The sequence below is a fragment of the Bufo gargarizans genome, chromosome 7 (assembly GCF_014858855.1).
Source record: "Bufo gargarizans isolate SCDJY-AF-19 chromosome 7, ASM1485885v1, whole genome shotgun sequence".
In the NCBI taxonomy this organism is placed as follows: Eukaryota; Metazoa; Chordata; class Amphibia; order Anura; family Bufonidae; genus Bufo; species Bufo gargarizans.
Window position 1 is genome coordinate 193,013,639 of NC_058086.1, and position 16,333 is coordinate 193,029,971.

General features: G+C 46.4%; 1 protein-coding gene across 2 annotated transcripts in view; it reads left to right on the top strand.

Annotated features, from left to right (window-relative positions):
- Positions 1 to 16,333, top strand: part of ATXN7 (ataxin 7) — a 102,246-nt gene that overhangs the window by 44,775 nt on the left and 41,138 nt on the right. For both annotated transcript variants that reach the window (XM_044301099.1, XM_044301098.1), the window contains one exon: positions 14,697 to 14,801. In XM_044301099.1, coding sequence (XP_044157034.1) covers positions 14,697 to 14,801 — 105 coding nt within the window. The remainder of the gene's footprint in view (positions 1 to 14,696; positions 14,802 to 16,333) is intronic.

Below are 16,333 nucleotides of genomic sequence, written 5' to 3' on the forward strand. Positions count from 1 at the left end.
GCTGCAGACATAGTCTTCTTTCTTCTTCTTTCAGGACCTGCCTAAGGACCTTTTAATGACGTAATCGCACTCACCACGTGGTGAGGGCGGTGACGTCAGTGCAGGTCCTGCTGAATGAAGATAGAAATCTTCTATCTTCATTCAGCAGGACCTACGCTGACGTCATCGATTACATCATCAAAGTTCCTTTTTAAGGTCCTGAAAGATGAAGAAAGAAGACGCTGCCGGCTGCGCGAACAACAGGATAAGGTGATTTTTTTTATTTAATTTTTTTAACCCCTAAAGCCACATTTTAGTAAGCATTCTGTAATAAGAATGCTATTATTTTCCCTTATAACCATGTTATAAAGGAAAATATTATAGTAAATTGACTTTTATCAATTTACTTACATCATCTCCTAGCAACCATGCGTGAAAATCGCACCGCATCCGCACTTGATTGTGACTTTTTACGCAGACCCATTCATTTCTATGGGGCCTGTTTTGCGTGAAAAACGCAGAATATAGAACATGCGGCGATTTTCACGCAACGCACCAGTGATGGGTGAAAATCACTGCTCATGTGCACAGCCCCATTGAAGTGAATGGGTCCGGATTCAGTGCGGGTGCAATGCGTTCACCTCATGCATTGCACCTGCACGGAATTCTCGCCCGTGTGAAAGGGGCCTAAGCCTTTTAGACACCTCAAAGTTCCTCCAAATGAACCTGTGCTGTCATATGGCTGGAGGCCAGTGAGACATTGACTCGCGCTCGCCACCGTGTCCGGCATACAGATCTCAGTGTTTTATGATGGAAGCTGACAGACGACCCCTGCTCAAACAGGGGGAAAGCACAGAGGCGGATGTCGACAGCCCCTCTTTTTTTCTGCGCCCAAGTAACGTGCGGCTTTTGTGGCTGCCGTTACAAAGCCAAGAAATCAGGCCACGCTCCGGACAGATCTTCAGCTAATTGCTTCTTTATTATAAGCCGAGCTAATGCGTAGTTGGGTCCTTTCAGTAAGCTGCGGGATCTGCTCTCGTCGCCCTCAGCATATTGTCAGTCCTCCTTCCTGCGGCCGTTCGGATTGCTCCACTGTGGTCTGCGACAACGTCTCATGCAATTATCGCTCGGCAGCCTGACGCCCAGGACTGAAGACATGCTTTTTAGTGTCTTTATTAAAGCACAGCATTATTGCTATGGTGGGGGTGTGACCGTTAACATTTCGGCCACTTGTAGGTAACACGTCTGTACCTTCAGTGGTTGCAGTTATGTCGTTAGAATTTGCATTTGTGGAGTTTTACCTGCCTTGCAAACATTGAGCGGGAACAGATTGCTGGTTGCTAGCTCAGTATAAGGCCTCATGCACACGACCATATGTATTTTGCGGTCCACAAAACACAGATCCGCAAAAAATACGAATAACGTCCGCGTGCATTCCGTATTTTGCGGAACGGAACAGCTGGCCCCTAACAGAACAGTACTATCCTTGTCCGTTATGCGGATAATAATAGGATATGTTCTATTTTTTGGCGGAACGAACATACAGACATATGGAAACGGAATGCACATGGTGTAACTTCCGTTTTTTTTTTGTTTGTTTTTTTATGGGGTCTGCATGGGGTCTGTTTTTTTATGGGGGACCCCAACAAACGTTGTTGGGGTCCGCAACCGAGCCACATTTTTGCAGACTCGTTCACTTCAACGGGGCCGCAAAAGATGCGGACAGCACTCAGTGTGCTGTTGGACTCCGTGGCCCTGCAAAAAAAAGAAACAAAACAAAACATGTCCTATTCTTGTCTGCATCATGGATAAGGATAGGACTGGTCTATTGAGGGCAGGACCTTCCGTTCCGTAAAATGCGGAACGCACATGGCTGGTATCCGTGTTTTGTGGTTCCATGATTTGGTTCCAGGCCTAAGGTAGTGGAAAATGGAGGAGATTTGCAGGGAAAGGCCTGTTTTACACTTTTTTGAAAATGCACCGCAACAGAAAACGCATCCAAAAATGCATGCATTGTAACGTGATTGCCACAGTTTTCTGATGTGCTAATTACCCATGCGGTTTTTACAGGTGAAACACATTGATTTAACATGTTTCACTTGTATAAAGAAAAATGCACTTGCGATAAAACTGCATTTTTGCGGTGAGTTTTCGATGCATAATTAAAAAGCAACACAACAACAGCAGCAGCAGCGTGTCTATGAACTGTGGCGCAGGTTCCCATTGAAAACCGTTGGAGGTGACATGCACCTTAGTCTGAAAATGTCCCTGGTGACGCTCGTCTTCTGCTTTTTGTTCCATTTTTCTTGAAATCTAAGTAACCAACCTTCTCCTGGTGTGGATTTAGGTTTAATTGACGAGATCTCCACTGTCACCACAGGCAAAAAGCAGAGAGCGGCACGGAGGACCCAAAGGACCTCATAAGTTCCTGTATTGCTAAACCGCAAGCACTTGGCATGTGCGAGTGACCTATTTACCAGTGTCGTCCTCGTCTCGTTCAGCTCGGGGGGTCCCTGCTGTAGCTTCATTCTTCTAATCTTTGGGGGGGGGGGGGGGGATAGGCTATCATAACCACAATGAGTCCCAGTGCAAATACGTTTAGTTTACTGCTCCTCTGACCTTCCAGAGGTAGAATGTGACTTTCTCTAAGCTGTGCTGTGAATTTCTACAAAAAAAAATAAAAAATACTTTCGATTGTGGGTCGTTCTCTGGTACAGTCTGTTGAGCTGTCCTTCTGTTATTCTTCCTAGAAATGCCCCCCAAAAAATGACAATTGGGTGATACCAGTTGTGGGGGGAGTGTCGCCTACATTCTGTAGCACTGTCCAATCAGTGTGTGGGGGGACACACCCCTTTAACATGGGGGAATAGTAACACCCAGAGATTTCTAGGGAGAGTTATGGAGGGGTGGCACAATGCAGAGCTGTAACAGAAGATGCTCCACTGTTGCTATTTCATTTGGAAAACGGGTATTTACTAAAGCAGACCTGTCCGAAGAGGCGACCTCCTCCTCTAGTTGTAACGGAAAGGCTGCCGCCGCAGCACTTGCCTCCAGCGCCAAAGTGCAATTCATAGTGGGCTCGCGAGGCTGAAAGACTGAGCGCAGATAACGTTATATTAGTGGATTTTGTGTCAATAGTTTGTTTTTTTTACTCATTTCCTGTGCAGTACTTTTTTTACAACCCTCTATTGATCCCAAATAATTGATGATAATTGATAATTCTGCTCCTGGATTTGATGAGATGTGAGAGACTAGAGGATTCCCGAAAAATGTGGCACTTGCTCGAGATTTAGTCCGGGCTGCATGGTCGTACACCTTAGAGGGGGGTTTGGAGGTCACTTTGGGTCGGCTTGCTGCACATTTCACGAAGACTTGATCATCTCCTGCAATTCTTGCATCATCTGTCACCGCTATATCCAGTAGTAAGATCAAGCACTGCGACCAAGAGCTCGGCTCTTAAAGGAGACTTGCTGGATGAAAATTAGAAGGGTCGCCTTGTTCTTGTGATTGTGGGGGGAGCACAGCAGGTAGACCCCTGCTGATCAGAGAATGATGGGAAATCGGAGAGGTATACTGTGGAGGTTGGGGAATCGGAGAGGTATACTGTGGAGGTTGGGGAATCGGAGAGGTATACTGTGGAGGATGGGGAATCGGAGAGGTATACTGTGGAGGATGGGGAATCATAGAGGTATACTGTGGAGGATGGGGAATCATAGAGGTATACTGTGGAGGATGGGTTATCGGAGAGAGATACTGTGGATGATGGGGAATCGGAGAGGTATACTGTGGAGGATGGGGAATCGGAGAGGTATACTGTGGAGGATGGGGAATCGGAGAGGTATACTGTGGAGGATGGGGAATCGGAGAGGTATACTGTGGAGGATGGGGAATCGGAGAGGTATACTGTGGAGGATGGGGAATCGGAGAGGTATACTGTGGAGGATGGGGAATCGGAGAGGTATACTGTGGAGGATGGGTTATCGGAGAGGTATACTGTGGATGATGGGGAATCGGAGAGGTATACTGTGGATGATGGGGAATCGGAGAGGTATACTGTGGAGGATGGGGAATCGGAGAGAGATACTGTGGATGATGGGGAATCGGAGAGGTATACTGTGGAGGATGGGGAATCGGAGAGGTATACTGTGGAGGATGGGTTATCGGAGAGGTATACTGTGGATGATGGGGAATCGGAGAGGTATACTGTGGATGATGGGGAATCGGAGAGGTATACTGTGGATGATGGGGAATCGGAGAGGTATACTGTGGAGGGATGGGGAATCGGAGAGGTATACTGTGGAGGATGGGGAATCGGAGAGGTATACTGTGGAGGATGGGGAATCTGAGAGGTATACTGTGGAGGATGGGGAATCTGAGAGGTATACTGTGGAGGATGGGGAATCGGAGAGGTATACTGTGGAGGATAGGGAATCGGAGAGGTATACTGTGGAGGATGGGGAATCGGAGAGGTATACTGTGGAGGATGGGTTATCGGAGAGAGATACTGTGGATGATGGGGAATCGGAGAGGTATACTGTGGAGGATGGGGAATCGGAGAGGTATACTGTGGAGGATGGGGAATCGGAGAGGTATACTGTGGAGGATGGGGAATCGGAGAGGTATACTGTGGAGGATGGGGAATCGGAGAGGAGAGGTATACTGTGGAGGATGGGGAATCGGAGAGGTATACTGTGGAGGATGGGGAATCGGAGAGGTATACTGTGGAGGATGGGGAATCGGAGAGGTATACTGTGGAGGATGGGGAATCGGAGAGGTATACTGTGGAGGATGGGGAATCGGAGAGGTATACTGTGGAGGATGGGGAATCGGAGAGGTATACTGTGGAGGATGGGGAATCGGAGAGGTATACTGTGGAGGATGGGGAATCGGAGAGGTATACTGTGGAGGATGGGGAATCGGAGAGGTATACTGTGGAGGATGGGGAATCGGAGAGGTATACTGTGGAGGATGGGGAATCGGAGAGGTATACTGTGGAGGATGGGGAATCGGAGAGGTATACTGTGGAGGATGGGGAATCGGAGAGGTATACTGTGGAGGATGGGGAATCGGAGAGGTATACTGTGGAGGATGGGGTATCGGAGAGATATACTTTGGAGGATGGGGAATCGGAGAGGTATACTGTGGAGGATGGGGAATCGGAGAGGTATACTGTGGAGGATGGGGAATCGGAGAGGTATACTGTGGAGGATGGGGTATCATAGAGGTATACTGTAGCTGATATCCGTGAGATATGTTTTATTACTGGGGTATTGTGGGACTTCAGCACTTGACTGCTGCTAATCTGCAGCTCGGAAGTACAAGTACTTCCTGACAACACTGGATCTGACAATCAGAAATCAGGACATGTCAGTGAGAAATCAGAATTCATAGGCCATCCATATCAGATCGGTGAGGGTCTGACACCCCGCACCCATATCCATCAGCGGTGTCTGGGTAGCTCCCGAACTGCACAACTTTATTTTGGGAGCAGGGCAGCAGTTACCAGCCCAGTGCGACTACACAATGGGCGGACGTGTGTAGTTCTGGATCCAGAGTTATAATCCAGCTGATCGGTGGTTGTGCGGGGAGTCAGACGACTGCTAGTGTGACCTTAGTGGCTTACCTTGAGTACAGGCCATCAATGTCAAACTACGAGGCTTCCCATTTAGGGCCCATTCACACGACCTCATCCATTTTTCACCCCGTGTTAGAAATGCCTGTTCTTGTCTGTTTGTGTGTCCACGGAACAGACTATGCGGATGCCACCAGTACACGGTTTGCTGTCTCCATCTTTTGTGGCCCCACTGGAATGGACGGGTCCGCATCTGATCCGCAAAAAATGTGTATTGGATGAGGACAAAAAAAATATGGTTGTGAGATTGGGCCTTAGGCCTCATGCACACAAATGTATTTTCTTTCCGTGTCCGTTCTGTTTTTTTTTTTGCGGACTGTATATGGAACCATTCTTTTCAATGGGTCCGCAAAAAAAACGGAAGTTACTCTATGTGCATTGTGTTTCCGTCTGTCCGTATTTCCGTTCCGCAAAAAAGTAGAACATGTCCTATTATTGTCCGCATTATGGACAAGGATAGTACTGTTCTATGAATGGCCAGCTGTTCCGTCCCTGCAAAATACAGATTGCACACAGACGTCATCTGTATTTTTTGCAGACCGCAAAATACATACGTTCGTGTGCAGGAGGCCTTAGGTTGTGGACCTGTGAGGTCATGCCAGGTAATTAAAATAGTTTGTTTTAAAAACCAAGAGAGGCTTTCGTCCCTGTGCGGATCACCGATTCTTCCATCACTTTTACCTTTACATGCGGAAGATTGGTTGCAAAATTTCTTAAAACTGAAAATTTTCTCCACACTGAATGGCGTTGCAGAGATTTTTTTCAACAAATCTAATGCATGTGAATATACCCTTAAACGCCTGGCGGGAAACGCGGTCGGCCGCACCATTGGAGGTGCTTTTCACATGTAAAGACCTGACAACCATTTCTGCCCTCCGTGTGTCATCTGTGCTCCGCTGACACTGCTAGGCTGAAAACTAGTTTACAGAGCTTCTCCTACAAATGGTCCGTGAAAAACCCTGGTCCGTGGTTTTTCATTGACCCATATACTTCAATGGACGTGTTTGGTCTGCATCATAAGCTAAAATAGTGCCAGACTCCTGAGTTTTTTTATTTTTTACACTGACTGGCACATTAATCCACATCCGACGGATGCACTACTTTTTTGCAGTGCAGAGAAACGGACAGAAACCCAGCTGAAGCACTCTGTAGTGCTTCCGATCCGTGCCTCCGTTCTGCACCGTATCTTCCGGATTGCGGGCTGCAATACGGGCACAGACCTGCTATGGTCGTGTGCATGAGGCCAAAAGCTGCAGCAGCTAACAGTACAGTACAAGTGGATAGGGTTTTGAAAGCCCAATCCACATGGAAATCGGAGCATGTTGCAGACTGTCACATCCACGGCGTGTTCATTCTGTGGCAGTAAAGCAATGCACAGGGGAAATCTGCAGGTAACGCATGCGTATTTGACTCGGAAAAATCTGCAGCAAACGGTAACCGCTGCTTCCCCCACAGTCGCACGCAATTTACATGTGGATTTTGTCCCAGTTTCTGCACAAATATCTGTGCCGCATCTGCTCTCCTTCCACCGCGGTGCAGTTCATACGGAGCATTTAATTTTCCTTGTGTTTCAGGGGGAAGAAAGTGCAATCCATTCATTCTTGGTGCGAATTGCATTTTGAAGTTCCCCTCGAAATCAATGGAGGCCATAAAACCGCATCAAAATACCAGTCCTTTATGCTCGAGGGAGATAAATCCCCTACCAGGGGTGTCTGGCAGACGGCTTCTGCTCTACCTATTCTGAACATGTGCATGCTCAGCCGAACTGAGCATGCATGTGTATGGGATGATCAGGAGGTATAGCTGACGGCTATTAAATGTGCATCTGGGAATCGCATGGGGGTTGCAGTTGTGTTGTGGGGGTCGTGCTGATCCGACTCTTGAGCCTGCGGGATTGATGCCATTGTTTGGCGTTGACAAAAGCCTTGGCCTTTGTAGAAAGTCATTATAGAGAAGATCGGTGCTTGCCCTGAGTGTGGGAATGCCGGCAATTTCCCTGCCCCCCATCCGGGGAGCTGACAGAGTGTGTGAAACTTGCAGCTGTTGCACATGTAGGTCATGGGGGGCGTTCCTGCGTCCATGGCTCGGTGTGGCTGATCTCACCTGACAATCTTCTGCCCGGGCTGGATCAATAACTGCACATGTGGCCACTAAAGGGTGTTGTATATACTTCTATATAGCATCGGCATATGCCATATGGTGCACCCAGCAATTGTAGCGGTGTATCCCCCACTCCGGTATTATTACATGAGGAGGAGGCATGGAAAGCTGGGCGACAACTCAAGCTGGAGAGATAGTGGTGGCCGTATTTGTTGTCAGCAGCCTGGGAAAGCTGTGTGAAAAGAAAAAGTAAAACATTGTGAAAAGAACCCGTGGAAAAAAAATCGTTAATTTCACAGCCAGTTTTACACGCTAAAAAAGACCTACCTGACCCCCGGGACATTTTGACTTTTAGGAATTGCTCTGCGCGCTGGATTTGCAGTGATTTAATGATTTGCTCATTTTGTTATTTAAAGACCTTAAGCTCCCATTAACGGGAATGTATTGTCAAAAAATTAAATTTTATTTAACCACTTAAAGACAGGGCCAGTTACCACCCCTTCCTGACCGGTCACATTTTCCGTTGTTTTAGTACATGCGTCTTTGAAAGCCATCTTTTTTTTTTTTTTGGTTATGTAAATCATTTTTGCACCTTTTTATGGCTTTATTTTTATGCCATTTTTATTTTAGTATTTTATTGTGTTTTTTTTTGTTTTGTTTTTTATAGCCAGGAAAATGTATTGTTTTGTTAATAGCACAACATGCAACAAATTATATTTTTTTTTAGATGCACCTGATACGACGCACCCCAGGTTTTAGAGGAGGTAAAAATATGAAAAATATTTTTCATCAGACCCCCATATCAGGAACTCCAGGTCCGGCAGTCGCTCCTCCAGTCTCACTCCCGTCTTCTCCGGCCCCACGCTGCACTGTCACCTATCTGCATGCAGCGTCGGTTCACAGTGCGTGCACTACGTCCTGACGCTGTACGCGGTCAGGACCTGCAGTACAACACAGCCCCAGAGAAGAAGACGTGGGAGGGTGAGTACTGGCAGCGCTCACATCGCTTCACCAGCTCCCTGCACCTAATGCATACTAATGAGCTTTATAAGGCAGTGCTGCCATTTTCCCCCTTTCGCTTTATAAGACGCACTGCCATTTTCGCTTTATAAGACGCACTGCCATTCACACACATACTCTTTTGGGGGGGGGAAAGTATGTCTTATAAAGCGAAAAATACTGTATGTCCCCTCTCAGTAACAGCCATTTTGATACACGGTTTATAGTCACTGCAGACTGGACTAGAAGCTGCAATAGGTGTGGAGGTGTTATTATTTTTTTAGTTTTTTGTTTTTTTTTTCACTTATTTTTTATATTTATTTACATTTTATTATTAATGCTGATTTCTCCTGTAATTTGGGGCTGACATATTAGCCCAGGTTTCAGGGGGTATTCAGCCCCCTGAGAGGTTGTACATCACTGTACAACCTCTCTGCAGATCTGATCTGGATCTGCTAAGACCCAGCAGCTCTCGCAGTTACCCAGCAATCACATGACCAACTTCTACCTAGTGCTGTCAGAAGGTTAGCATGGTGAAAACTGCTGACAGACTCCTTTTAAAGGGGTTATCCAGACTTTTACAATGGATGGGTTATTCACACCAACTTATCTGACCACCTCTGCACCTTCAAACAGCTGATCGGCGGGGGTGCCTTGAGTTGATCTCATATTGATGACCTAGCCTAAGAATACTCGTGCACCGCAAACACTCTGGCAGTGCCGACCCTTTTCTACAATATACTAGCCTAAGAATCCGTCATCAGTTTTGGATAAGCACTTTACATCCATAGCATTCTTCTATGGTTTTCTGACAAGCCTGCAGCTTGGCGGAGGGGGGGGGGGGAGCAAAAAAGTTGCAGCTTGGAACCCGTCAACAAGGAGGCTGGCTGCAGTAAAAAAAATTCATTTGTATTGTCTTATTTTCATTTTGAGACCTCGGCTCAGTAACACATGAACATCTGCATATTCTGATTAACACATGAATGCCTAATGTTTGCCTCTGGTTATTCATATGTTAATGAGCAGGCTGCAGGGGGCTTCCAGTTGGGGATGAGCTGATGGGAGGCGCTCCCTGTTTGTCGGGGGACTCCTTGTACAGAGGCTTCCACTGATGGAGACTGAGCATCTGTAAGAACATGACGCAGGGGATGCTATTGCCTCCACTCTGTTACAGCAAGTTTTCTAACCCCCGAACTCCTTAGGGCACGGCCACATCCGGCGGATCTTCTGCAGCACCATTTCCGCTCTGGATTTTGCCGCAGCAAAGTCAGATTTGTCTTGTATTTTGCCTCTGTTTTCACCTTGTGCATTGCAAAGACGAATTTCTGGGGCAGATAATTTCTTCTGGAGAAATAGAAATCAATCAACTGGGGGGCGCTCGTTATTTGGCAATAATATGGGCTGCTATACATAAGAACAATTTATTAGTAAATATATATAAAAAAAACTAGTAAAATCATACGTGGCATATGAATAGATTACAACCGGAACGACTGCATACAACTCTATATATTTGGATATATTTTGATATACCGGTGTGAAAATGATCAGCAGTAGATGTAATCGCAGCTCGTCTGAATATACACCTAGTCAATAACTGAATCCTTGATCTCCCATGTATTGAGAAAATATAAAGTTCCTTCTGGAACAATATAGATAAGATGTTGATCTTCTGTATATAAATCCTGTGATTTTCAATGGGATAGTTGATTGTGGCGCAGTTTATATCAAGCACTGCCGAGATACGTACTGATCCTGACAATAGAAGTATAACTATATGCAGGGTACCTGGCATATATCACCCTGCACCGGGGAAAATAATACAGTTTTGCCGGTCCCTGAATTTCAATTGTATCCAGGTTCAAACTTATAGATTGGTATATGGGGTAATGTACTTTACCACTCCGCAGTTTCTTCAGGGCTCAGTGGTCAGAAGCTGGCTGAGGAGCGTGGGATCCAACTTTCACTTTATTCTGCAAGGACCTGTGTGGCGTCCCACGTGGTCCGCGGGTCTCCCCGTGATGTCTCCCGTGACCCCTGGAATGGGGAGGAGCTAGGTTCCGTATTCGTAATGTGCAAGTTCAACCGCGATCTCCGCTCGGTGTTAGGGGCTGGTGTTACCAGGCTCTCCCGGATCGATAACATTATTATCGCACAGTTCTGGTTTAATCCCTCACTGTTCAATACCAGACGCGTTTCGGGGTTAAGGATACCCCTTCTTCAGTGGCTGAACAGTGGGAGTCAAATGGCTTCCTTTTATATGGTATCCAAAGGTAGCACAGCGTATGCTGGGACAGTGAGGGATTTACAAAAATATGGATGTGGATCTCGGCTCCAAATCAGATTCAGATTCCTACATCTCTGTTAGTCAATATAGTCTAGAATTGGTATTTGAAGATTCATTGTATTTTTAAAAAGTCAACCAATAAAATTCCAATCATTTTAAATATAAAAATCCAACCGGACTGAATAAAAATGAAATATAGTATTCAGCCCATGAAAAATACATATGAGATACCTAAAAAACGCACGTGCGGCAATCGTGCGTTTTCAATGCGTTATATTAAAAAACAATAAGATATGTCTAAAATTGAAGAGAATATGGCAATCTGGAGAATTCATATCGAACCTTTTGAACCGAAAGATGATTTCAATGAGGTATAATGGCAGTGCACCTGTCCATTCGTGGCTCGGTTGGGTGAGCCACTAACTTTACCTTTTTTAGATTTTTTTTTTTCTGCAGCATGTCAATGAGATTCTCAAGCACTTTGCCATTATTGTAATACCTTGTGGGTTTCCAGCGTGCAGAAAATCCACCGCTCATCTGCCACATGTGAACATACCCTTAGGGTAGCTGCACACCGGTAAGTGCAGGTTTTAAGACAGAAATTCAGCTCAGCTTGTCGTGCAGATTTTTCTGCGTTTCTGCACTAAAATCCTCACGTGTTACAGGTTTGGTTGCTGATTTTGATGCATGTTTTGCCTAGATCTTGCAAATGGTAAAAACTGCAGAAAAAATATGCATCAAACTTTCTAAATCCGCACCGCAGGTCCATACTGAAAAAAAAAAAAAAAGTGTACAAGAGATTTGTCAAACCTCATTTGCCTTGCCGGGACTAGATTGCATAGCGGTTTTACGACACGAAAAGCTGTGCTGGAAAAAACGTGCATAATCTGCAGTAGTGTATGGGTAGCCCTAAAGGGGATGTCAATGATTTTTATATTGATGGTCTATCCTCAGAATAGGCCCATCAATATCTGATCAGCACCCTGCACCCCGCCAGTCAGCTGTTCTGAAGTAGCTGTGGCCTTGGAACCACACAGCTCCGTCCATTGTATAGTGCAGTGCTGCTCCCATTCTTTTCATTGGGAGCAACATTGCAGTAAGCAGCTTGAAGGCGGACTTGTGCAACGACCGGACACCCTAGGGGTAGTGTGCGTGAGCGTATTAGTGATAGGGTGCTGAGGATAGTAGTACTCACGGGGAAGTTGTCCCTTGGGACCGGCAGTGCAGTGGATGGGAAGACGGCACGAATTCCTCCAGGGCACTCTCGTTGCAGGGAACACCAGCCAGATGTTGGTTGAGGTGCCCTTGATGGTCACTGGTGTAAGGTGCTTTTACCACTGGGCCCCTGGTTTGTGACGCCAGCACCGTAAGGTCCAATAAGGAGGAGAAGTGGAACGATGAGAGAGGCAGTAGTTCAGGGCTGGCCAACCTGTGGCTCTCCAGCTGTTGTAAAACTACAACTCCCACCATGCTTTGCTGTAGGCTGATACCTGTAGGCAGTCTGGGCATGCTGGCAGTTGTAGTTTTGCAACAGCTGGAGAGCCTCAGGTTGGTAGTTGAACCAAACAGGAACTTTACTTGTCAGATGTAATAAGGCATCCAATATCATCACTTTGTCTTTCATACAGATGGCAAAAAGAGTAAATCTGCAAAATCCAAATTAGCAGGCTCCTTATGGTGACGTGCATAGGTTACCTCCAGCCCACTTGGGTAAAGATGATGTTCTTACTTGTGCTTGGTTCCTGCTCTTGCTCTGATCCCTTAACCTTTCACTATTAGGGTACTTTCACACTAGCGTTTTTCTTTTCCAGCTAAGGCTACTTTCACACTTGCGGCAGAGTGATCCGGCAAGCAGTTCCGTCGCCGAAACTGCCTGCCGGAATCCTCTGCCGCAAGTGTGAAAGTAGCCTTAGTTTAGATCCTCTGTAAATGAGTATTCTGACAGATGGCCTTTCTGTCCTTGATTATGGTGGAGCTGCCGGAAGCTGAGAATCTCTCCACCTGATGCAAAGGAGTCTGGAGTATGATTAAATGGCAGTTACCTTCCTTCGCCTATAGTCTCTAGTTCAATGATCCAACAACCCAAGGGCGATCTCCCTCATGGCAGGCAAACACTCTGCTTCATTATTTGAAAAGGTTGTGGTTCAGAGTAAATAATCCACTTGATACCCCGGAAGGGTACTCTACAGCATAGGATCCTATAGTCCTGATCTTTGGACTCAATGGTTGAAACCAGTTAGTTCCCCTGGGCAAGGCCCAGGAGAAGAGAGACGAGACTGTCTCCTCTCCTGCCTCCTAACTCCTCCACTCCTATTGTCTACTCCCCCTTCTCACTTCCTGCGCCTGCACTATATAAGTAGTGTGTTAGAGACCTCTAGTGGTGAAAAGTATGTAGTGCAGGTTACCAGCCTGAAATATGGATTTAGCAGCATAGACAAAGAAATAGTGTAAAATAACATCATATTACACAACTATTTGGAGTGGACCATACACACAGGAGTGGGACACTACACTTGCACACGTTCGGCAGACTGCTATCTCTCCCGACTCCCCCTATATACATCCACATTTGGCAGAATGTGTATTTGTATGAGATGGAGAGGGGAGAAAGTGGCTGACAGACACCCCTGATGGCGGCTGATCTCCCAGGAAATATCTACTCCACCCGATCCTCCTCTCCCCTACAGATGACGGGGAGAGTCAAGAGCTCCCCACATGCATTAGGCTGTCAGCCCAATCGGCCACAGTCGGGAGCTCCCCACATGCATTAGGCCAGGGGTGGCCAACCTACGGCTCTCCAGCTGTTGTAAAACTACAATTCCCACCATACCCTGCTGTAGGCTGATAGTTGTAGACAGTCTGGACATGCTGGGAGTTGTAGTTTTGCAACAGCTGGAGAGCCGTAGGTTGGCCATCCCTGCATTAGGCTATCAGTTGGTGGGTTCGGCAGACCATACACTAATCACATATTGATGGCCTTCACTGAGGATTGACCATCAACACAAAAATTCTGGAAACCCCTTATAAATGTGTTCTTAATTTATATCTTGTGACTAATTTTTCTTCAGTTGTGGGAAGACTCCTTGAAAATATACCCTCAAAGTACTCAAAGGGGTTCTCCTCTTTGGACAATCCCTACTTGACAATAAGGGTACATTCACACTTCCAGAAGTGTTTTGCTGACCGCACATGGTAGAAATGCCTATTCCTGTCCGTGATTGTGGACAAGAATAGGACATGCTTTATCTTTTTTTGCGGAGCTGAGGAACGGGACTACGGATGTGGACAGCACAGCGTGTGCTGTCTGCATCCTTGGTGTCCCCATTGAAATGAATGGGTCTATGCAGGCTCAGAACTTCAGATGTGTGAATGCACCCTAAACGGGTTGGAAAATGTCCTCCTGCTGGTACCCCCTGCGAGCATCTGTGATCTGTGGAAATCTGTGTCTACTTTCCCAGCAGCGCCACCACAGGGTGAAACGAAGCATTACACAGTGCAATCTATACTACAGGACCGGACAGGTCCTCCAGACTGAGAAATGCTCCTAGTCCTCAATCTCCGCTCCGGCCAAGAGATGTGGACCCCCCTCTATTATCTTAGAATTCCCTGATTTGACAATCCCTTTAGGATGAGGTGTGGTGGATCCACACGATGCAGCAGCTATTTCCTCTTGTAACATGTCCGTTTTGTGTTTTTCAGACATGCCAATATTTGGACTATGCCCGGCCTACGATGAGTTCTATCTGGTTGTTTGTAGCCAATGTAATCAGGTCATAAAGCCGCAAGCATTTCAATCACATTATGGTAAGTGCTTAACTATGACTTAATAACACTGTTAAATCAGGATTATCGATGGCACATTTTGTTCATCTGGTTAATGATTTCTAAAGCTCCTCATTGACAGCCTCACATGAAAATACACTTTGAGGATTTTAACACAAACTGCTGTTTTTGGTAGTTTTTTATGTGAGAATGCCTTTTACAAAGCAACGAAATCCAGCCCTGTGCAGTAACGGGCTGACGGCCTGAAGTTACAACTGGCCTTAAAGGGGTTGTTTCCCTTCAGCAAATGGCATTTATCACTTAGGCAAAGTTAGTACAAGTCTCTTATGTGTTGTGATTCTCCATATTGCCTCCTTTGCTGGTTTGATTTATTTTTACATCACATTATACACTGCTCGTTTCCAGGGTTTATGACCACCCTGTAATCCAGCAGCGGTGGTCGTGCTTACACACTTATAGGAAAGGGCATCTGCCTCTCTGGTGGCCAGGAACGGGCATAGGAATGCATGCACAGCAGTTCCATCCCGGACCCCCCGTATCTGGGCTGGAGTGGTGGTCACTTCTGCGGGGCCCTTTCTGGAGGTAGGTCTGAGTCCCACCTCTGGGACTCACTCTTATCTGACATTAGTGGCATATCCTAGCAATATGTCACTGATGTCTGAGAGAAGACGACCTCTTTAATAAAGTGTTCATAATGCAGTCTCCTTAATATAGGGTTACTGTCGCCAGAAATACCTAAATTAAACTGGATGACATTAGCTGAACCTAACTAGCCTATTCCTAGTATTATCCATGCCCCCGTTACTCCCTAAATGTAACTTTTATAATATGCAAATTAGCCTCTAGGAGCGGGGGGGGGCGTTGTTCCTGCTCCTAGAGGCTCCGTTCTCCCGCCTCGGTCATCTCCCTCCAAGTCTTGATTGACAGGGCCAGGGAGCGTCCGCATCCTCCAGCCGGCCCTAAATGCATGGTAAATTTCGCGCCTGCGCCGCTCCGTTCAGTATTCGGCGCAGTAAGGAAGTCGGCAGCCAGTGAGCATCCTTCCTTCACTATGCCTGCGCCGAATACTGCACGGCGCAGGCGCGAGATTTAACATGCACTCAGGGCCGGCAGGAGGATGCGAACGCTGGTTCTTTGTTCATCTTGACTTTGCGGTCTCCGCTCATTTACCAGTTTTTCGTTTAATGTATTATATATCATTTTCTACTACAGAGACAGAAAATGCACAGAGCAGGGAGGAAAAAAATGACCAGCTCTCCAGACTTACAGTTTTGCATAATTTATTAATATGACCTCACAGTTGAGGACAAAGTATACTCCATGAATATGAATATAAAGCAGTAATAAATTAGCATGTGTCAGTAAAAAATTAAAACCTGAAATCCAAATAGACAGCGCTAGTGCCGTTATGTGCCAGGATAATTACTTCAGAGTCACAGTCCACTGCAGGGCAGTCACGGCATAGGACTGCTGCCAAGGATATGTGGCATAGAATTCAACTGTGGCCCAAGGTTGTCACTGGTTAAAGGCCCCGTTACAGGGACCAGCGATCG